This window comes from Prionailurus viverrinus, chromosome C1, assembly GCF_022837055.1.
Source record: "Prionailurus viverrinus isolate Anna chromosome C1, UM_Priviv_1.0, whole genome shotgun sequence".
Classification (NCBI taxonomy): Eukaryota; Metazoa; Chordata; class Mammalia; order Carnivora; family Felidae; genus Prionailurus; species Prionailurus viverrinus.
Window position 1 is genome coordinate 13,532,442 of NC_062568.1, and position 17,305 is coordinate 13,549,746.

Here is a 17,305-nt window from a genome sequence, read left to right on the forward strand (position 1 = left end):
CTTATTCTTCAGATAGAGAAGGCTGCAAAGACTCAGAAAAAAACCCAACACTGATCTGAATTCAGACCTCAAAAACCAAACTTGGAGTGGAAGTGGGGTGCCCAGTGGCTTTTCTGGGAACCCTGGGATCAGATCTGAGTAGACTGTGTGAGCAGGGAGATATGGGGAGACAGCCAGGGAAGTCATCTTCCAGCACTGCAGTATCATAGTCCCAATCCCTCCCACCAGAGCCTACCTCACCCCGATGTCTGTAATGCCAAGGCCCAGAGGAGGGTCAACTGTGCTTCCCAGGCCCAGGCATCTACTGACCCAATGCCTGCCTCTCCTCTCAGGGTCAAGTACAATCCCCAAGGCTGCTGTGTCCACAATTGTGACCTGCATTCACCTGTTCAGTCATTGTTTACTAGACATTCTTGTGTCAGGTCCTGTGCCAGAGTGAGGGAAAGCAGTAGTCCCCCCATCAGTGAATTCTTGGGTGGGAGGAAGAAGCATGGGGAGACATATCCATGCTGTGTGCTGAGTGCTTTGGATGACCTCTCACAGGGGCTATGGGAATGCCATGAAGAGGCTGAGAGCTAGGAAGATTTCCTGGGCAGGTAGGTAGGAGGGTTTGCCTGGCAGGCAAGTAAAGGAAAGGATCCAAGCTGAGGACACAGTAAATGCAACAACGTGGGGCTTGAGTGAGCCTGGGGGCTTGGAGGAACTGCCACCAGGTCAGCCTCACAAAGCTATGTGGGCTTGACAAAACTGAGGTAAAGAGGTAGGCAGGGATCAGATGACACACAGCCTTGTATGCCACACATTTGGACTTCATCCTGAGGGCTTGGGGAGGGCCTGAGGGTTTGAAGCTGGGGAAGCTCACGACTAGATTGTTTCAGAGAGCTCGCCCAGGTGCAGTGTGGAGGACGGTCAGAGAAGGCAGCTGTGGAAGCAGGGAGTCCATTTATTGGGGAGAGAAGTTGGTGACCTGGGTTGAAGAGGTGGCTCAGGGGTCAGAAAGAAGTTGATGGATTGTAGATTTTAGGAGTAGAATGGCCAGGACTTGAAGCCAGTTTGGGTGAGCCGTGAGGTTGAAGAAAGGGCTTAACTTCAGGTGTTTAAACATGAGATCTAGCTCCCCCTGTGCCCAAAGCCCTTGACCGTGGCTCTTCTCTGGCCTCAGTGTCTGCACCTGTAAGGGAGATATCCAGGGCTTTCCCATATAGATATCCTCTCTTCTCAATGCCCCACGCTGGTCTAACCAGGTTCTAGGAACCCTCCAGGCTCCTGCTGTCTCTGCCTGCCCATCCCCCAATCAGGAGTGCATAGGGAGGAGATTCAGAGTAGCCCTTATAGCCCAGTCTAAGCAAATGCAACACTGGTACCTGAGTCCACAAGTCCTCCGGGAGACGTGGAGATAGGGAGACCTGGAGTGTTGGGGTACAGGAGGCAAAGTGGGGGAACCTGGCTGGGAGGCCTAGAGAGCCGCCTGGACAGACTGCCCTCAACACAGAGCCACTGCACCCTGGTCTCCTACTTCTCTGTGCAGACGTGCCCTCTCAGGTACCCATTCCCTAGCTGTCCCTGCAGCCTTCTCTCTTGTTTGGAGAGACCCAGTCATCCTGGGCATGGCTCTTCCCAAGCTGCACAGGACTGCACTCACCTGAAGACACTGCCTTGGGGATGGTTTTTGATAGTCTGCATTGCTGTGCTGTGAAGGCTGGAGCTGAACGCATCAATCCTTTAGACAACCAGGCCTGTTGCTAGCACTGGTTCCTCTGCAGCTGGTGTGTGTGAACTGGAAATAGGAGCCCCTCCATTAAAAAATTTAGCAAATCCCTCCCTGCCCCCCATAGAGATCCAACTAGAAACAGCAACTCTTCTGGCGTGGTGCCAGCAAGTCCATTTAGGAGAGAGCCTAGTGCAGGGGGCAGACTGGGGTACCAACACATCTGGATTTCAGCCCTGGCTTGCCTGCCCAGCCTAGAGCCTGTACGTAATGTACCCCGACAGCCTCTGCCAGGCTCAGCTGATTCCAAGAGTGATTAAAGTTTGGAGTTCCCTACAGTGTCACACAGGAGCTCAGAGCAGAGTGCCTAGACGGGGGTGGGGACAGGATGAGTGACAGGATGAGGGCAATGACCGGGGACTTCTGGAAGTGGTTTTGGGCTTCTGCCTTCTGGACTCGAGTGACTGGGGCAAAGGTAAATGGACGGATTATTGGGAACAGATCGTAGAGAGGCGCAGGGCATGCTCAGGAACTGGGAGATGGTGTGATTGGGACTAAAGGTGCCAGGAAGGGAAACGGGAGCTGGGTGGGGAGTGAAGGGATGGGGTGCGAGGGTAGGGGACACTGTGCCCCATGGAAGGGGCGGAGCTGCGGGCCTGGTGGAAAGTGCTGGAGCAGGAAATGCCCCAAAGAAGTCTGAATGGTGGCTCATGGTGGAGGGTAGAGGCCCCTGCTCCCCACCTCAGAGGGGGCCCTGCCTCCATGGGGAAACCTCTCTGGTAGGGGTTGGCGGCGACTCCCCTACCCCGTGCCCTCTGCCCCCTGAGCGGAATGTGCCTGTTGGGGCTTGGCCCCACGTCCCACACCCCTGCCTGGATCTCAAAGCCTCTTTGTTCCATGGGGCTGAGTTGTGGCCAGCCCGGATCTGATAAGGCCGGTGGGGCAGATAATGGCTCGCCCTGTGTGCTACACCACCCCAAGCCACACCCCGGCCACCTCGCACGCACGCACATCGCTTGGGGCCCCAGAAGGGAATAGATGCAGGGGGCTTCCTGGCCAGGTTAGAGTCAGGAAATCTCCACCTCTGGGCTGACCCTTCCTGCAGTTCATTTAAGACCCTCTCTCATCTGCATGGGAGATTGGGTTGAGAGAATTATTCCCATTTCAGAAATAAACTCTCCAAGAGGGAAAATGCCTTGCCCACAGTTATTTCTTTCATAATTAAGAGCATCAGTTGTGCTAAGTTTTCCATTTACATTATCTTTTAGAATTCTAGCAGCCTGGGGGCACCTGGGTGGCTCAATCAGTTGAGCATCCAACTCTCGATTTCAGCTCAGGTCATGATCTCACGGCTGGTGGGATCGTGTCCTGCTTGGGATTCTCTCTCCCTCATTCTCTGCCCCTCCCCTCCCCTGCTCTCTTTCTCTCTCTCTCTCTCTCTCTCTCTCTCTCTCTCAACTTTTTAAAAAGCTTATAAAAAATAAAATCCTAACAGCCTGTGAAGTGATGTTTCTAATTCCTACTTTACAGAGAAGAAACTGAGGCCCTGAGAAGTGAAGTTACTTACCCAAGGTCACACAGTAGCAGGGTCCAGACCAGAACCCAGATAGCCCTGCAGCAGCAAACTGAAGGAGGTGGGAACTGATGAGTCATCAATCCTAGAGGAATGGGAGGAAGGCATTTCCAGCCTCAACCTAAAAGATTTGATGGGGCTGGGGTGGCCAAGAACCGGCCAGGGAAGAACTGGAGGAATAATGTTCTAGAAGCTGTGAGAGGATCCCATGGTGGGAGTGGCAATGGTTAAAATATGTCCACAAATTGTTTGACACTTCCTCTCCTTTTGAATCTGGCCAGAGGCTAGGTCAGGAAAAGGCCATATAGCTCTGAGATTGCCTAGCTGGAGAGGCTACAGATAGACTAGCTTCCAGACCACAGCCAAAATCAACTGTTAGCCATGTGAGTGTGCCATCTTGGGTGTCCAACCCAATGGAGCCTTCAGGTGGCAGCCCTGGCCAACATCTAAATGTAACTACATGAGAGAGTCCAAGTAAGAACTGCCTGGCCAAGCCCTTCCTGAATTCCTGAAAAAAAAATCATAAGCAAAATAAAATGTGTGATTGGAACTCTGAAGTTTTGGAGTGATTTCTTACACAGCAATAGTAACCAGAACAAAGGGCAAAGAGGAACTTATGAAGGCATCTTCTGAGGCCTTAAACACACTTTTACACAAAAGTTTTTAAAAATGGAGTCACCATTGGGCTGGAAGAGGTGTGATGCCTCTTAATCATCACCTCCTCCTCCTTCTCCTCCCCCTCCTCCTTCTCCTCCCCCTTCTTCTTCTTCTTCTTCTTCTTCTTCTTCTTCTTCTTCTAAATTCTCATTTATTTAAGTAATCTCTACACCCAACATGGGGCTTGAACTCAAGTGTTGGGTAAATAGATCTTTCCACAGTCAATTGATTAGAAGAATGTTATGTATCTGCTTTAGGGGCAGGATCTCCCATGATAGCAAATTCTTGGAGAAGTGAAGAGCCTTCTGGAAGGAAGGAAGCTCATGGATCTGAGCTAGTGGGTAATAAGGAGTCATCCATCGCCAAATAAAAAGCATGCTATTAGAGATTTTTAAAAACCCAAAATGTTAGGTGTTGAATAAAGTGCTCAAGAGCTGAGGCCAGATCTGGAGATAGTCTGGACATTTCTATGGGCATTTGCTGGTCACATTTTCTCTGAGTGTTCCTGCACACAGAAACTTGCAGGGTCTCAACAAGAAGGTCCCTGAAGGGGCACCTGGGTGACTCAGTCGGTTAAGTGTCTGACTCTTGGTTTGGACTAGGATCATGATCTCATGGTTCATGAGTTCAAGCCCTGCACTGGGATCTGCACTGACAGTGCAGCCCACTTTGGATCTTCTGTATCCCTTTCTCTCTGCCCCTCTCCTGCTCACTCTTTCTCTCAAAAATAAACATTAAAAAATCTTAAAAAAAAAAGTCCCTGAAAATGGACTGGAAGCACCCCGTTGTCCTTATAAACTCCAGGTATGTTTGGATTTGGCTACTGAGCTTGCCTCCAAATGCCCAACTTAAGAAAATGCAGAGGGGGCACCTGGGTGGCTCTGTCAGTTAAGTGTCCGACTTTGGGTCAGGTCATGATCTCACCTTTCGTGAGTTCGAGCCCCACATCGGGCTCTGTGCTGACAGCTCGGAGCCTGGAGCCTGCTTCGGACTCGGTGTGTGTCTCTCTCTCTGCCCCTCCCCTGCTCACACTGTATCTCTGTCTCTCAAAAATAAATAAACATTGAAAAAAACATTAAAAAAAAAAAAGAAAACTCAGAGGAAAGTGACCAGGCAGATGATAGGGAATGGGTATGTTTTGGGGAGTGGTTGGGAGTGTAAGGGTAGAAAGTTTACTTGAGGAGAGGCTTCTTGGTTTTTGAACTCTTAATCCTAGAGATGCACATGCAAAATCTAATAAAGAGAGAAAAATAGCAAGTTGACAGTGAACAATCCCGACACTACTTTTGTCAAGTAATCAAAGTTAACATCACCAATAATGTATATTGACACCATGTGCCCTCTGATATGATGCACTGAGAAGGGCATATCACCTCTGTATTAGGCTTCCCTATAATACATACCTTATTCGAATCACAAGAAACAAACCCAAGATTGAGGAACATTCTACAAAATAATTGGCAGTACTCTTTAAGAGAGTCAAGGTCATGAAAGACAAGGAAAGACTCAGAAATGCCCCAGGTAAGATCCTGGATTGGATATTAAAATAAGAAAAGGACATCAGTGGACAAACTTATGAAATTAAATAAATAAATTCTCTACTTTCATGAATACTGTGTGTTGTTCCAAGGCTAATTTCTTAGTTTTGGTAAGTGTTCTACAGTCATGTGAGATGTTAACCTAAGGGGAGGTTGGGTGAAGGGTTTATGAGAACTCTGTACTATTTTTGTGATGCTTCTATACATCTAAAATTAACTCAAAAATTTAAACATACAAAAAAGTCTAACAAAGTCATAACATCATGGATCAGTCAAAGATGGGCTCCCTTACCATCCTTGAAGTCCCAAGGAGGCCAGCTGTACTGAGCCAGTGATCACGTTATGGCACTTGCACTTGAGAGGGAACCCTGGTCAGAAATGGATTGGAAAAGGGTTTGAGGAATTAAATAGAATGGAAAGTCACAAAATAATGTGCTTCCCTTATTTAGAACATATAATAAGGCAAGCACTGTGCTAAGTTCTTTAAATCTTCTATCACACTTATACCTCACAACCTTTCAGGTAGCTGTTAGTTTTCCCTGTTTACAGATGAGCAGACTGGGTTTTGCAGAAGCAAAAGAACAAGATCATACAGCTGAGAGTTGGTGGAGTTGGGATTCAAAGCCAAACTTCTTTACTCCAGAGTTTGTTTTTAATCACTGCACTGTACTGTCTCCTCAAGGATGACCCACTGGGGTGTGGCAGAGAAGCGGGCATAGAAGGCAGGAGGAAGGGGATGGGCTGGTCAGCCAGAGCTGTCCATGGTGCTGGCCAGACAGGCATGTAGCTGGAGAATAGGAGATGGTCTAGGGGAAGACAGGTGGGAAAGCTAACAGAGAAGGAACACTGCTAGACTAGAAAGAAAGAGCAGTTAGATGTGGTGACAGATCCTTCACCAACGAGGAGGAACCAGAGGGGGAGACACTTCAAGTTTTGGCTTGAAATAAATAACTGTGTGTACAGTATCCAGTGAGGTAGGATTTTTCCTCAGGTCTCATTTGCAACCAGTGCTATCCAGTATAGTTATACTGGCTGTTAAAATCTGGAAATACTTTTGTACCAGTTGGGAAATAGTCACTGACTGAGTCCTCCACTGCTGTGGCTGCTTTCCCTGTCCCCTCGCCATGTTTCCCCATGACCCAGCAACTAAAGGGTTAAAGCCTGGCACAATGTGAACCACCAGGACCTGTTCAGCTCTAAGGCCAGCTGGTATCCATTCTCATATGTCGGCATCCATACCTTTACCAATTGTTAAGAATTTTGAATACTATCCCTGTTTGCCCCCATTTTACAGATGAGGAAAGTGAGCATCTGGAATATTTAATAGTTTGCCTGAAATCACTCAGCTATCAAAAGGTAGAGCCCAAGCTTGAACTTGAGTCTTCTGGAATTAAGCCTCATGTCCTTTTCCCTCCATCCCCCTCATGCTGACTTTTATGTCTATCTACCATTTGGTAGGGACAACAAATAGAGGGAGGAAGTTATCTAGGGAGTTTGGGTTGGCACAAAAGAATTAGAAAACCCTATGTGGGAAGTGGGGAGGGTTCTTAGGCAAAATGGAACTCTTTCATTTGAATTCTCTTGTGATATGATAGTCTTCTCCCAAGTCCCTGCCAGTTTTGTGCTCTGGCAGCTCTTTCAGGCTGGAGGTGCCATCAACCTCTTGACACATGCTCCCCACCCCTAGCAGCTTCAGAGGACCATGGCACTCTAATACAGAGAGAGCTCCATGCCTGCTCCTAGATCCAGCCCCCAAACTACCCCTAGTGACCCTCTTAGTTACAGCTTTCTCTCACTCTTCACCCATCAGGCTGGGATTGGAAGACTTACCTCACTAATTTCAGAGGTCAGAAATTTCTGTGGGGGGACTCACCTCCTCCTCTCCCTCCATAAGTTAAGTATATCTTGGATTCAGACCTTATTTCAGAACCAACACTGGAAGTGGAATCAGAGTTGCAGGAAAGGAAGGTGGAGAGGACTTTGCATGTGCTGGAGTTGGGCTGACTTGCCAGCTGGACAGGAAATCACCCTGGAACCTCCTTTTGTTTTTCTCCATCCCAGAGCACCAAGGCAGCCTCCTTCTGTAGAAAAAAATGAGGGAGATGTGGAGAGGAGAAAAACTTTCTGCCTCTCCAGTATGTAGCAGAGAGGCTGGGAGGTGGTAGGAGGGGAGGGTGCACAGAAAACCAAGTGGCTTAATTATACGGGCCTTCCACTTAGTGTCAGTGACCAACCTCTGTGCATGCATGCACATTTTTTTGTTGATTGCCTACCATCTGTCAAATACTTCTTACATGCCAGATCATTCAATCACTACACCAGCCTTTTGATCATTATCACCAGGTAACAGTCGAGGAAAACAGAGGCTCAGAAAGGTTATGTGACTTGTTCAAAGTCACACAGTCACAGTCAGGATTAATCTCAGCCTGACATTTCTCGGCCCAGAATCTCCTCTATTCTATTCAGCTAGGGAAGGGGGGTGCTTAGAAAAAATATTTTTCAGTGTGCTAAAGCCAAAATTACTGAGTTTGTGCTTTATCTTTATTACAGCCAACCACAGTTTCCAAACAAAAGGATGCAAGTTTGTCTACTATCCATCCTCCTTCCTCCTTTTCTCCTTCATCCTGGTCTTCATCAATTTCCTGAATCATCACCCACCCCCTGCTCACAGTCTTGAACCAAGCAACACCCACCCTGTTGTCTTTCTTGGGTCCCTGGAAGATACAGTAACCAGGACCTAGCACCCATTTTTTCCCATGGGTTCTGAGTTCCTGAAAAGTGGGACTTCCAAAGCAAACCCAGCTTCCTCTTTCCTCCTGAGACTCAATCATTTGTCACACCCCTTTCCATGTTGTTTGCCTCTTGGAGTAAAGTCTGGCTTGGATCCCTCCCTGGGAGTCCACTATGTCAGTCAAGGTCACTCTCCAGCAGAGCTCTCAGGAGGCAGCCACAGCTCCACAGAAGAGGAACCCACAGGAGCCCTACTAAGAATATCCTTTCATTATCCCAAGCCCAGAACCTACCAAGGTTTGGGCACACCAGAGCTCTGGAGGGACACTCCTTCAGTGAAGAAGCATAAGGACACATGGCTCCTAGCGTGTGCTTTCTCACCTTCTTGAGGTTTTATTGCTGGGATTCCTGAGGTTACTACCAAGCCTTGCCCCCAGAGTCACTGCTCCCATTTCTTTTTGGCCCAAGAGTGGAAAAACAGGTCCCTTTCCCTGTCCTTAAGGTCCAGCTGAGTCAGGTTGACCATTTCAAAAAGTGTTTAGAGGAAAACAAAAAGGAAATCATTACAGAAACTACAAATAGCATAGAAGTGGTCATGTCCAAAGTGCAGGTTTCAGATTCTGAGAATAATGTTAAAACTGTTGAAAAACTCACTGAGTTCCACATTCCTTGATCCCAAGAAAATTCCAAATCTAATGGTGCTGACATAAGTTAATGAGCCCTGTGGCCTGCCCCTTCCCTCCAGTTCAGCCAGCTTCTGGCCATGTGATCTCCCAGGCCAACTGGGGCCACATTGTCATCTTAGTCCATTGTTTACTTTCACAAGCAAATGCCAACTTTCCCAAATGAGAATTTATTTTCTGGGTCCCCCCCCCCAGACTCACTAAAGTCTCTCCCTCTAACACCGCACCCCCCATCACTGTCCTGGATAGTGAAACATCTTTAATTGTCCATGAGTGAACTTTGAGGCTTTCAGCTCACCCACCTAAGAAGTCTTCAGCAAATGAGTTCTGTGAAAAACAAAACCGCAGGCCCAAAATGGGTGTCACTTAGGCCAAGTTTCAACCTCCCCCTGAAATGTAGTTCTAACATGTAAGACAGGAACTTTCTGGTCAGCACCAATGAGGTAATATGTCATGCCACATGTGCCTTCCTCAACCCCCAAAGGAAGATGAAGTAATTTGCAATAAGACCCCTTGTCCTTCCCCATAAGGGAAGGTGATCTTGCCTGAAACAGTCCTTTTTTTTTTTTTTTTTTTGCTAATAACATCTTGTCCCACCCTCCTGTCTTTAAAAACCTTCCATTTTGCACAACTCCTCAGAGCTCCTCTCTATTTGGTCTATGGGATGCTGCCCACTTCTCGAATCGATTAAAAAAGCCAAGTAGATCTTTAAAGTTTACTCCCGGGGCACCTGGGTGGCTCAGTTGGTTACGCGGCCAACTTCTGCTCAGGTCATGATCTCACGGTTCGTGAGTTCGAGCCCTGCGTCAGGCTCTGTGCTGACAGCTCAGAGCCTGGAGCCTGCTTTGATTCTGTGTCTCCTTCTCTCTCTGCCCCTCTGCCTCTGGAGCTCTGTCTCCGTCTCTTTCTCTCTCAAAAATAAATAAACATTTTAAAAAATTAAAAAAAAAATAAAGTTTACTCCCTTGGCTTTTTGTTATTTAACAGACACCTTCTCCAAAGCAAATGCAGACAAATCAACAAATGGGCTTCCAAAAATCACTTTAGTACAACAATGCTTTCTTCATACATTAACTTCCAGACCCCTAGAAAAGAGTTAGCTTGGTGCTTGGGAGGAGGAAAAACCGGCAGGAAATGGATAGGACACATTCTCTCCCACTGGCAAGAAGAATCCAGCTGTAAAGTAATAGACAAATGAGAAATGACTACGGGGTGTTTTTAAGTTAATAATCGCAATCACAGACTGAAGTTCCGGTTGAGATTCTGACCCTATGTCACCATCGCGCGTCCGGAAAGAACTGGAACTGCTCGTACTCCAGTGAGGAGCCAATGGAGTTAACCTCCTATGAATTTGGTCGTCGACTAAATCAGGATTGCAGGGATGTCACGACAATTGGAGACTATACATTACATGCTGCGATTGGTAGAAGCGCGGTGACTACTATGCAGGGAAAGTCAGAGAATAAAAAATAAGGTAAACATTAAAATTGGACTGAGCTTTCGCCTTCTTTGAGCCTTGACTCATTCGGCTTGCCGTCGTTGTCCTGGGATACCAAGAAACGCTGTGCTTTGAGCGTCCTGTATCTAGGGAGACGACAACATGGAGGCGGAGTGAGTTCTGAGAGTTGGTCCCAGGACCAGGGGAACGGCGCGAGCGGCCAAAGAAGGTATCTGTCCTGGAAGACCGCCTCCTTTGGGAAGTTGTGGCCAGGGGTCCCCTCCATGTCCCTTAGAGACCCCCTGTGGGACCGAGACTGAGGCGAGATCAGCCTGGGATCTCTTAGAGAAAGGAGGAACAGCTTTAAGTATTTTGATCACTTCATTTTACCAATTTCTTTCCACTCCACACTACACGACGACCCACCACTTTTCCCACTGATCATATTAAGATTGTTTAGGTTGGAAATGAAGCAGATAAAGGAAGCTGATGATATATATATATATATATATATATATATATATGTAGTTTATGTATATATAGTTTTTAAGTCCTCAAGTTTCGAAAATTGGATTTAAAAACAACCCCTACCTTGGCCCGTGTCTTCACAATGATTGCAGATGTGTGTCTTTTGAAAGAGTAGCTCAAGCTAGTATGGAAGTTATGATTGTTAATTACGATTGTAATTATGATTGTAACATTGGTTTGTCTAGGGCTTTTTCAAATTCCCTATTTCATTCCAGGTTCACATCAACTTTTTGAAATAAGATAATCCCCATTAGGTGAGACGACTGAGACTCAAGGAGATTGAGAAACTTGCCCATCTCAACAAACCTGGGCAGATGCTGGAACCCAGCTCTCCTTGCTTCAAGATCATCGTTCACTTCCCTAAACCCTAAAACCTGATCTGGACCAGATTTCTACTCCATTGTCTCTAATTTCTTCTATATGTGATGATTGGAGACTTTTTCAGAGCCCCAAGGCAGTGACTATCTATAGAATCCCCTGAGGTCACAGACAGTAATGAGTCTGGCAGGACTACAAAGCCATCCAGTAGCAGAAAAGTAATGGGACTCTCCTCCCTGTCTCCCCAGCTTGCATTTCTTTGATTCCACCTGAACCGTCCTCCTTACAATTGAAGGTAAGGGTCTTGCCTGTCCATTGCCTAGCACTGGTACGTAACAGGCACTCAGTAAATGTTTTGTGAGTGAATGAATGAATGAGTGAGTGAGTGAATGAACCTGAGATATTCTTCTGGAGAGGTTTGGAGGTGTTGCTGGTTAGGAAAAACTGAGTCAACGGAATCTTTTGCTTTGGATGGTGGTGGGGAGAGTATGGAGAGTGTCTGATGAAATTGTATAAATTTTTAAAGGGTGACCATAACATTGTTTACTAAAGTGTAATATGTTATAATAAGGAGTTGAACCCTCACCTTGAAAAGAAGTAATTTTAGGCCAAATAAAAGACAGTTTACATTTACTCATAAATGATGTAAAGATTAAAATTCATGAGAAGGCCTTACAACACTGCTTGGCACATAAGTTCTCAGTGAATGTCAGTAGAAGTTGTTACCATTTTTGAGATTGTTATTCAAAGAAGTGGGGAAGGACACTGTGGAGTCTGAAAAATATATATATGCTCAAAAAGATATTAAATTGATGCTGTCCAATATGGGAGCCACACTGGGGTGTGTATGCTGAAGGAAGTCTGCTAAAGGAAGAGGGGATTTGGAGTTTAGTATCCATGTGTGTCTCCTAGAGCAGGGCCAAACACCCTCTGAGTATTCCGTGAATGCTGTGGATTCTCTCCCTGGAAAAGAGCACTTCTCCAGATACATGACATTTTGCATATGATTTGCATATAACACTCACATATATTTGCATATAATTTCCAGCTGCAGTCTATCCAGGGATCCCTCTGCTCTAGAGGTTGATTCACTTATCCTTGGATTGAGTGATTATTTCCGTGAATGCTTACTTTAAACTTGGACTACAGGTTGCATACTGATGGAAGAAACCCCAAAGACCAAGAACCACCCAGTCTCATTTACCTCTTCTTTGCCCCTCCTCATAGGAGGCAAGTCACGCTCAGAAGCAACAGGCAGAGAGCAAAATCCAGATAAAGGTAACGTGAATGCTTTAGTCACACTCACTGGGGACTGACTGAGAAATGCCAACTGTGGCCATGGCAGGCAGAGCTGCACGGGCCTCATCCCCAAGTCCCTTTCCTGCATGGTGAATTTCTAGGCTCCTGGGCAAAGTGCTGGATCTTGTGTTCAGGCTCATTCCTCATGGTGTCACTCATACCTTGGTTCCAAAGCCAGCAAGCCGGCCCTTCTTCATGATCATGATGGCCACAGCAAGTCTACTCCATCAGCCTCTCTTTTTGATGTCCCTCCTGTCTCCCCTGTGGTCTTTTCCTAACTCCAAATTGGCAAGAACTACTGGTTTAGCCAGAGTGCTCCCCTTGGACTTGTGTTCCAGGTGTGTGATGCTCATCCAGGCAGCCCCAAGCCCCCTGATGAGGACCAGGGACAGTGGTGACTACACCATGAACTCCGGGTCCTGCCTGAGTACCAGCACCATGGCCATCCCCACCATCACTGGCAGCAGCGTGGCCCTGAGTGCCTGCAGTAGCAGCAACACCAGTGCCCACGTGAGGACATGTTCCGGGTGGGCGGGGCAGGGGCAGCAGGGCCGGGGAGAGGTGGCAGGGCAGGGGGGTAGGAATCTGCAAGGACCTGACTCTCCTGCATAGATTGGGCACCAAGCCGACTGGAGTGGTGGCTGTGGGGAATGGGAGTGTGTGTGTGAAGAACTCTAGGGAGGTGCCCATCAGAGCTGAGAGAGTAGCCAGCGATTTTCTCTTCCCTCAGAAAGTTCTTCTGGTCCTGATCCCTAGGACCAAGTGTTTGGCCAATATGTGGATGTGGCTGACTTTTTGCAGCTCTCAGGACTGTCTCTGTGTGACATGGCAGGGGTAGGGGGCAGTTGTCCCACAGGGTGCCTATGGGGTAGGAGTGTGTTTGGTGCAGCGTGTGTCTGTGTTGTGTGTGGATTCTCATGCCTCCTTAGGTGAGATGGTGCTTGCATTTGCCTTCCCGAGGACTGGGAGTCACCTCACCCCTCCACCTGTGCCATTCTGGGCCTATTTGCCCCAGATTCACTCACTGCCCTTCCCCACTCTGCTCTGTGCAGGCAGGAGATTGGAAATGGGAAGGAAGGGAGAAGCCAGGGTATTTCTCTCCCTCCATCTCTACTTTCCTGACAGTATTTCCATCAGAAGCTGCACTTCCCCATGACTCCAGTCCCCACCAGACAGGCCTCAGGGCTCTGAGAAGCCCACCACCTCCCCTAACCTAGTGTGGCAGCGACTTCCTGATGCTGCCAGCTTCTGAGTGACTTCACTATGCCTTGGCTGTGCATTAATTTCCTTGTTTCAAACACCCGAAGTGGCTTCTGTTTTCCTGACCCTGACTGATGCACCAACCAATATTTATAATAAATTGCCCTTGCCCACCCATGTCACCTTTCCCCTGTGGGCGAACCAGGAAAGGAAATACTATATTGGCCATCTGACACTCTCTGTACCTACTTAAACCAAGAGTGTAAGCTCCAACAGAGAAGAGATGTGTCCATCTTGTTCGCTCTTGTCTTGGCACCTAGCATAGTGTCTGGCACATAATATGCCATCAATAAATATTTGTCAAATGGATGAATATATCTTTACATTAAGTAACAACATAGAAGCAATGCTTGGCCAAACATAAAATAAAATGGCCATGAGTGGATTGTTCATGGCCATGGCTGGGGTAGGAAGAGATACTGGTTCATCTTCCCTTCTCCTTGCCTTTCCCCCTGCATCTGCCTCCACCCTCCTAGGGATCAGGTCATGAAGGATTTTCCATTATAGATGGGAAGTGTTGGCACACTGCACCTCTAGCATCATCAGGAGCTGTGCTTGGAGTGGCCCCCACATCAGGGTGGGGGGTGAGGGCTTGTTTCAGGCAAATTTACTCATTCCCCTGCTCCATCAGCCAGTTGAGGGACAGGAAGAGGGAGTGGTGGCATATCCTTGTGGTCTCAAAAAGTGCCTGGGATAGACCACCCCAGCTAGGAGAGGCTTCCATAGTGAAAGGGCAGGATGGGAAGGAAGGAAAGGAAAAGGCAGTACCCGAAGGGCGTGGTATCTTTGGGTGCATGGAGGAACAGAACAGACCAGCCAAGATCACTCAGTGCTGGATGGAACAGTCCAGGGAAGGCTTCAGGGGCAGGGTCACAGAGAATCTAGTTGGAAAAGCATTGTAGTGATTTCAGAAATGGTAATACCTCACTCCAAGGCCGGCCTGCCCCTCACCTTCTGTCTCCAGACCATCCCCCAAGAGCCAGCAGTGGTGTAAGTCCTCCCTTTCCAGAGATGGGAGATCTTTATCTGTTCTCTGGGTATTTGAATCTTACCTGGCTAATGCATCCTTTTTCTCCCCCTTTTCCCTGCCAACTGCACAGCCTGCCAGCTTCACGGGCACCCAAATATGCTTCCCAAAGAGGCAAGACAAAGTGAAGAAGAGGGTCATCTGGGGCATCGAGGTGGCTGAGGAGCTGCAATGGAAAGGCTGGGCACTGGGGAAGGAGGTCACCAAGAACCTGACTCTGAAAAATATATCCTTGAAAATCCAGAAGATGAAGTACAGGTATCAGAATGAGGGATCAGAGACCCAGCCCCTGAGTCCTCAAGCCCCTCAAACAGTCGCTCTTTTGAAAAAAAACAAAAACAAAAACCTTTAAAACTATCATATAAAATTAGAAAAGGGTATATAAAACATGCACAGTTTGAATAATTATTGAAAGGGGAACCCATGGGACCAAATCAATAAGAGTAATGTGTCTGAAGCTCACCTCCCATGTCGTGTCACATCCCTACTGGAACACCTTCCCTACCCATAAAGGTAACCATGATTGGACTTAGTGATAATGATTTTCTTGCTTTTCTCAAATGGATTTACCACCTACATTTCCATCCCTAAATGATATCATTTAATTTTGCCTTCTTATGAACTTGACATAAGTGGAATAATAGGGTATATATCTGTCTTTTATATATGTCTTTTATTTTTGTTCTGTTATGTTTTTAAGACTCATGTGCATGCAACTATAGTTCATCTTTTTCACTGCAGGATAATATCCCAATAGATGCTTATATTGTAGTATATTCATCCATTCTTCTGTTTTTTTTTTTAATTTTTTTCAAACCTTCATTTATTTTTGAGAGAGAGAGAGCATGAGCAGGGGAGGGAGAGAGAGAGAGAGGGAGACAGAATCTGAAGCAGCCTCCAGGCTCTGAGCTGTTTGTTAGCATAGAGCCTGACGTGGGGCTCAAACTCATGAACCGTGAGACCATGACCTGAGCTGAAGTTGGATGCTCAACCAACTGAGCCACCCAGGTGCCCCTGGGTTGTATTTTTTTTTATTTTATTTATTTTTGAGAGAGAGAGCGTGTGACCGGGGAAGGGACAGAGAGAGACACACGTAGAATCTGAAGCAGGCTCCAGGCTCTGAGCTGTCAGCACAGAGCCCAATTTGGGGCTGGAACCCACAAACTGTGAGATCATGACCTGAGCCGAAGTTGGATGCTCAACTGACTGAGCCGCCCAGATGCCCTCATCCATTCTTCTGTTGAGGGATGTTTGGGTTGTTTTTGGTTTGAGACTGTTGTCAACATTCATGTATAGATCTTCACTTGCAAGAGTTTTTTCTAGGGTAGATACACAGAAGTAGAATTGCTGTGATCTAGGATATGTACATGTTTGCTTTTATAGATAAGCCAAACTATTCTCCAAAATATATGTTTCTATTTATATCCATGCCAACCATGCATGAATTCCCATTCCTCCATTTTTCTTACCAACAATTGTTATTGCCAGAGTTTAAAAGTTTTGCTAATAACAGTAATTTTTTGTGGTTCTAATTTGCATGTTCCAGCTTACTGATACAGCTGAGTGTCTTTCATATGCTATCGACCGTTTCATTTTTGGAATTCCTGTCAAAGTCTGCGCCTATTTTTCTATCAGATTGCCTTTTTTTTTTTTTTTTTAGGCAAACTCCACCCCCGGTGTGGAGCTCGAGCTTGCAACCCTGAGATCAAGAGTCACATGCTCTATTGACTGAGACAGCCATGCACCTCTTTTTTTTTTTAATGTTTTTTAAAAATATTTTCTTATTTATTTTTGAGACAGAGAGAGACAGAGCATGAGCAGGAGAGGGGCAGAGAGAGAGGGAGACATAGAATCTGAAGCAGACTCCAGGCTCTGAGCTGTCAGCACAGAGCCTGATGTGGGGCTCAAACTCATGGACTATGAGATCATGAACTGAGCCAAAGTCGAACGCTTAACCAACTGAGCCACCCAGGCACCCCCCCCCCTTTTTTTAAGTTCTTATGGTGGCTACCAATCCTTTGTCAGGTGTTATAGATATCTTTTCCCACCTTGTGACTTGTCTTTTCCTCTTTACCATGTCATTCAAAGAATAGAATTACTTCATTTCAAAGGAATCAAAAGAATCAATCTTTTTCTTTTATGGTTTCTGCTTTTTTGTATCTTGCTTAAGAAGTCCTTCCCTCCACCTACCTAGGTCATGAAGAGAGTCTTCTATAGTATCTTGTAAAGACTATAGCTTTGCCTTTCACATTTGCCTTTTAGCTATAGAGAATTAATTTTTGTGAATGGTTGTACGATAACACTTTTCCTCAAACAAATGGCCAAGTATCTCCAAGCCATTTAGTGAAAAGTTCATACTTTCCCTGATGATCTCTTCCACCACTGATGTTTATCCTTGTTTCGTTTGTGATCTCAAAGTGAAAAATTCCAGTGTGTCACTATTTGTTTGGATGTTTCCTGTAGTTTTTTGTTTTGGTTTGGTTTTTGTTTTTTATTTTTTAAGATTTCATCAGGTTAAGGGCGTTCCCTTCTATTCCTAGGTTGCT

The 17,305-nt window shown here is 46.5% G+C and overlaps 1 protein-coding gene across 9 annotated transcripts in view; it reads left to right on the top strand.

The window, feature by feature from the left end:
* Positions 1 to 10,477: 10,477 nt before the first annotated feature.
* CFAP65 (cilia and flagella associated protein 65) overlaps positions 10,478 to 17,305 on the top strand; it is a 35,363-nt gene continuing 28,535 nt past the window's right edge. For 4 of the 9 annotated variants that reach the window (XR_007155250.1, XM_047873873.1, XM_047873879.1 and 1 more), the window contains exons 1-5: positions 10,481 to 10,556; positions 11,071 to 11,468; positions 12,401 to 12,451; positions 12,811 to 12,982; positions 14,833 to 15,017. Coding sequence is in view for 8 of the 9 variants with exons in the window: in XM_047873873.1 (XP_047729829.1) it covers positions 12,818 to 12,982; positions 14,833 to 15,017 (350 nt within the window). In the remaining variant the exon portion in view is untranslated. Of the gene's footprint in view, positions 10,557 to 11,070; positions 11,469 to 12,400; positions 12,452 to 12,810; positions 12,983 to 14,832; positions 15,018 to 17,305 lie in introns of all 9 variants that reach the window. The other 5 variants (XM_047873877.1, XM_047873875.1, XM_047873878.1 and 2 more) reach the window with 5 other exon arrangements.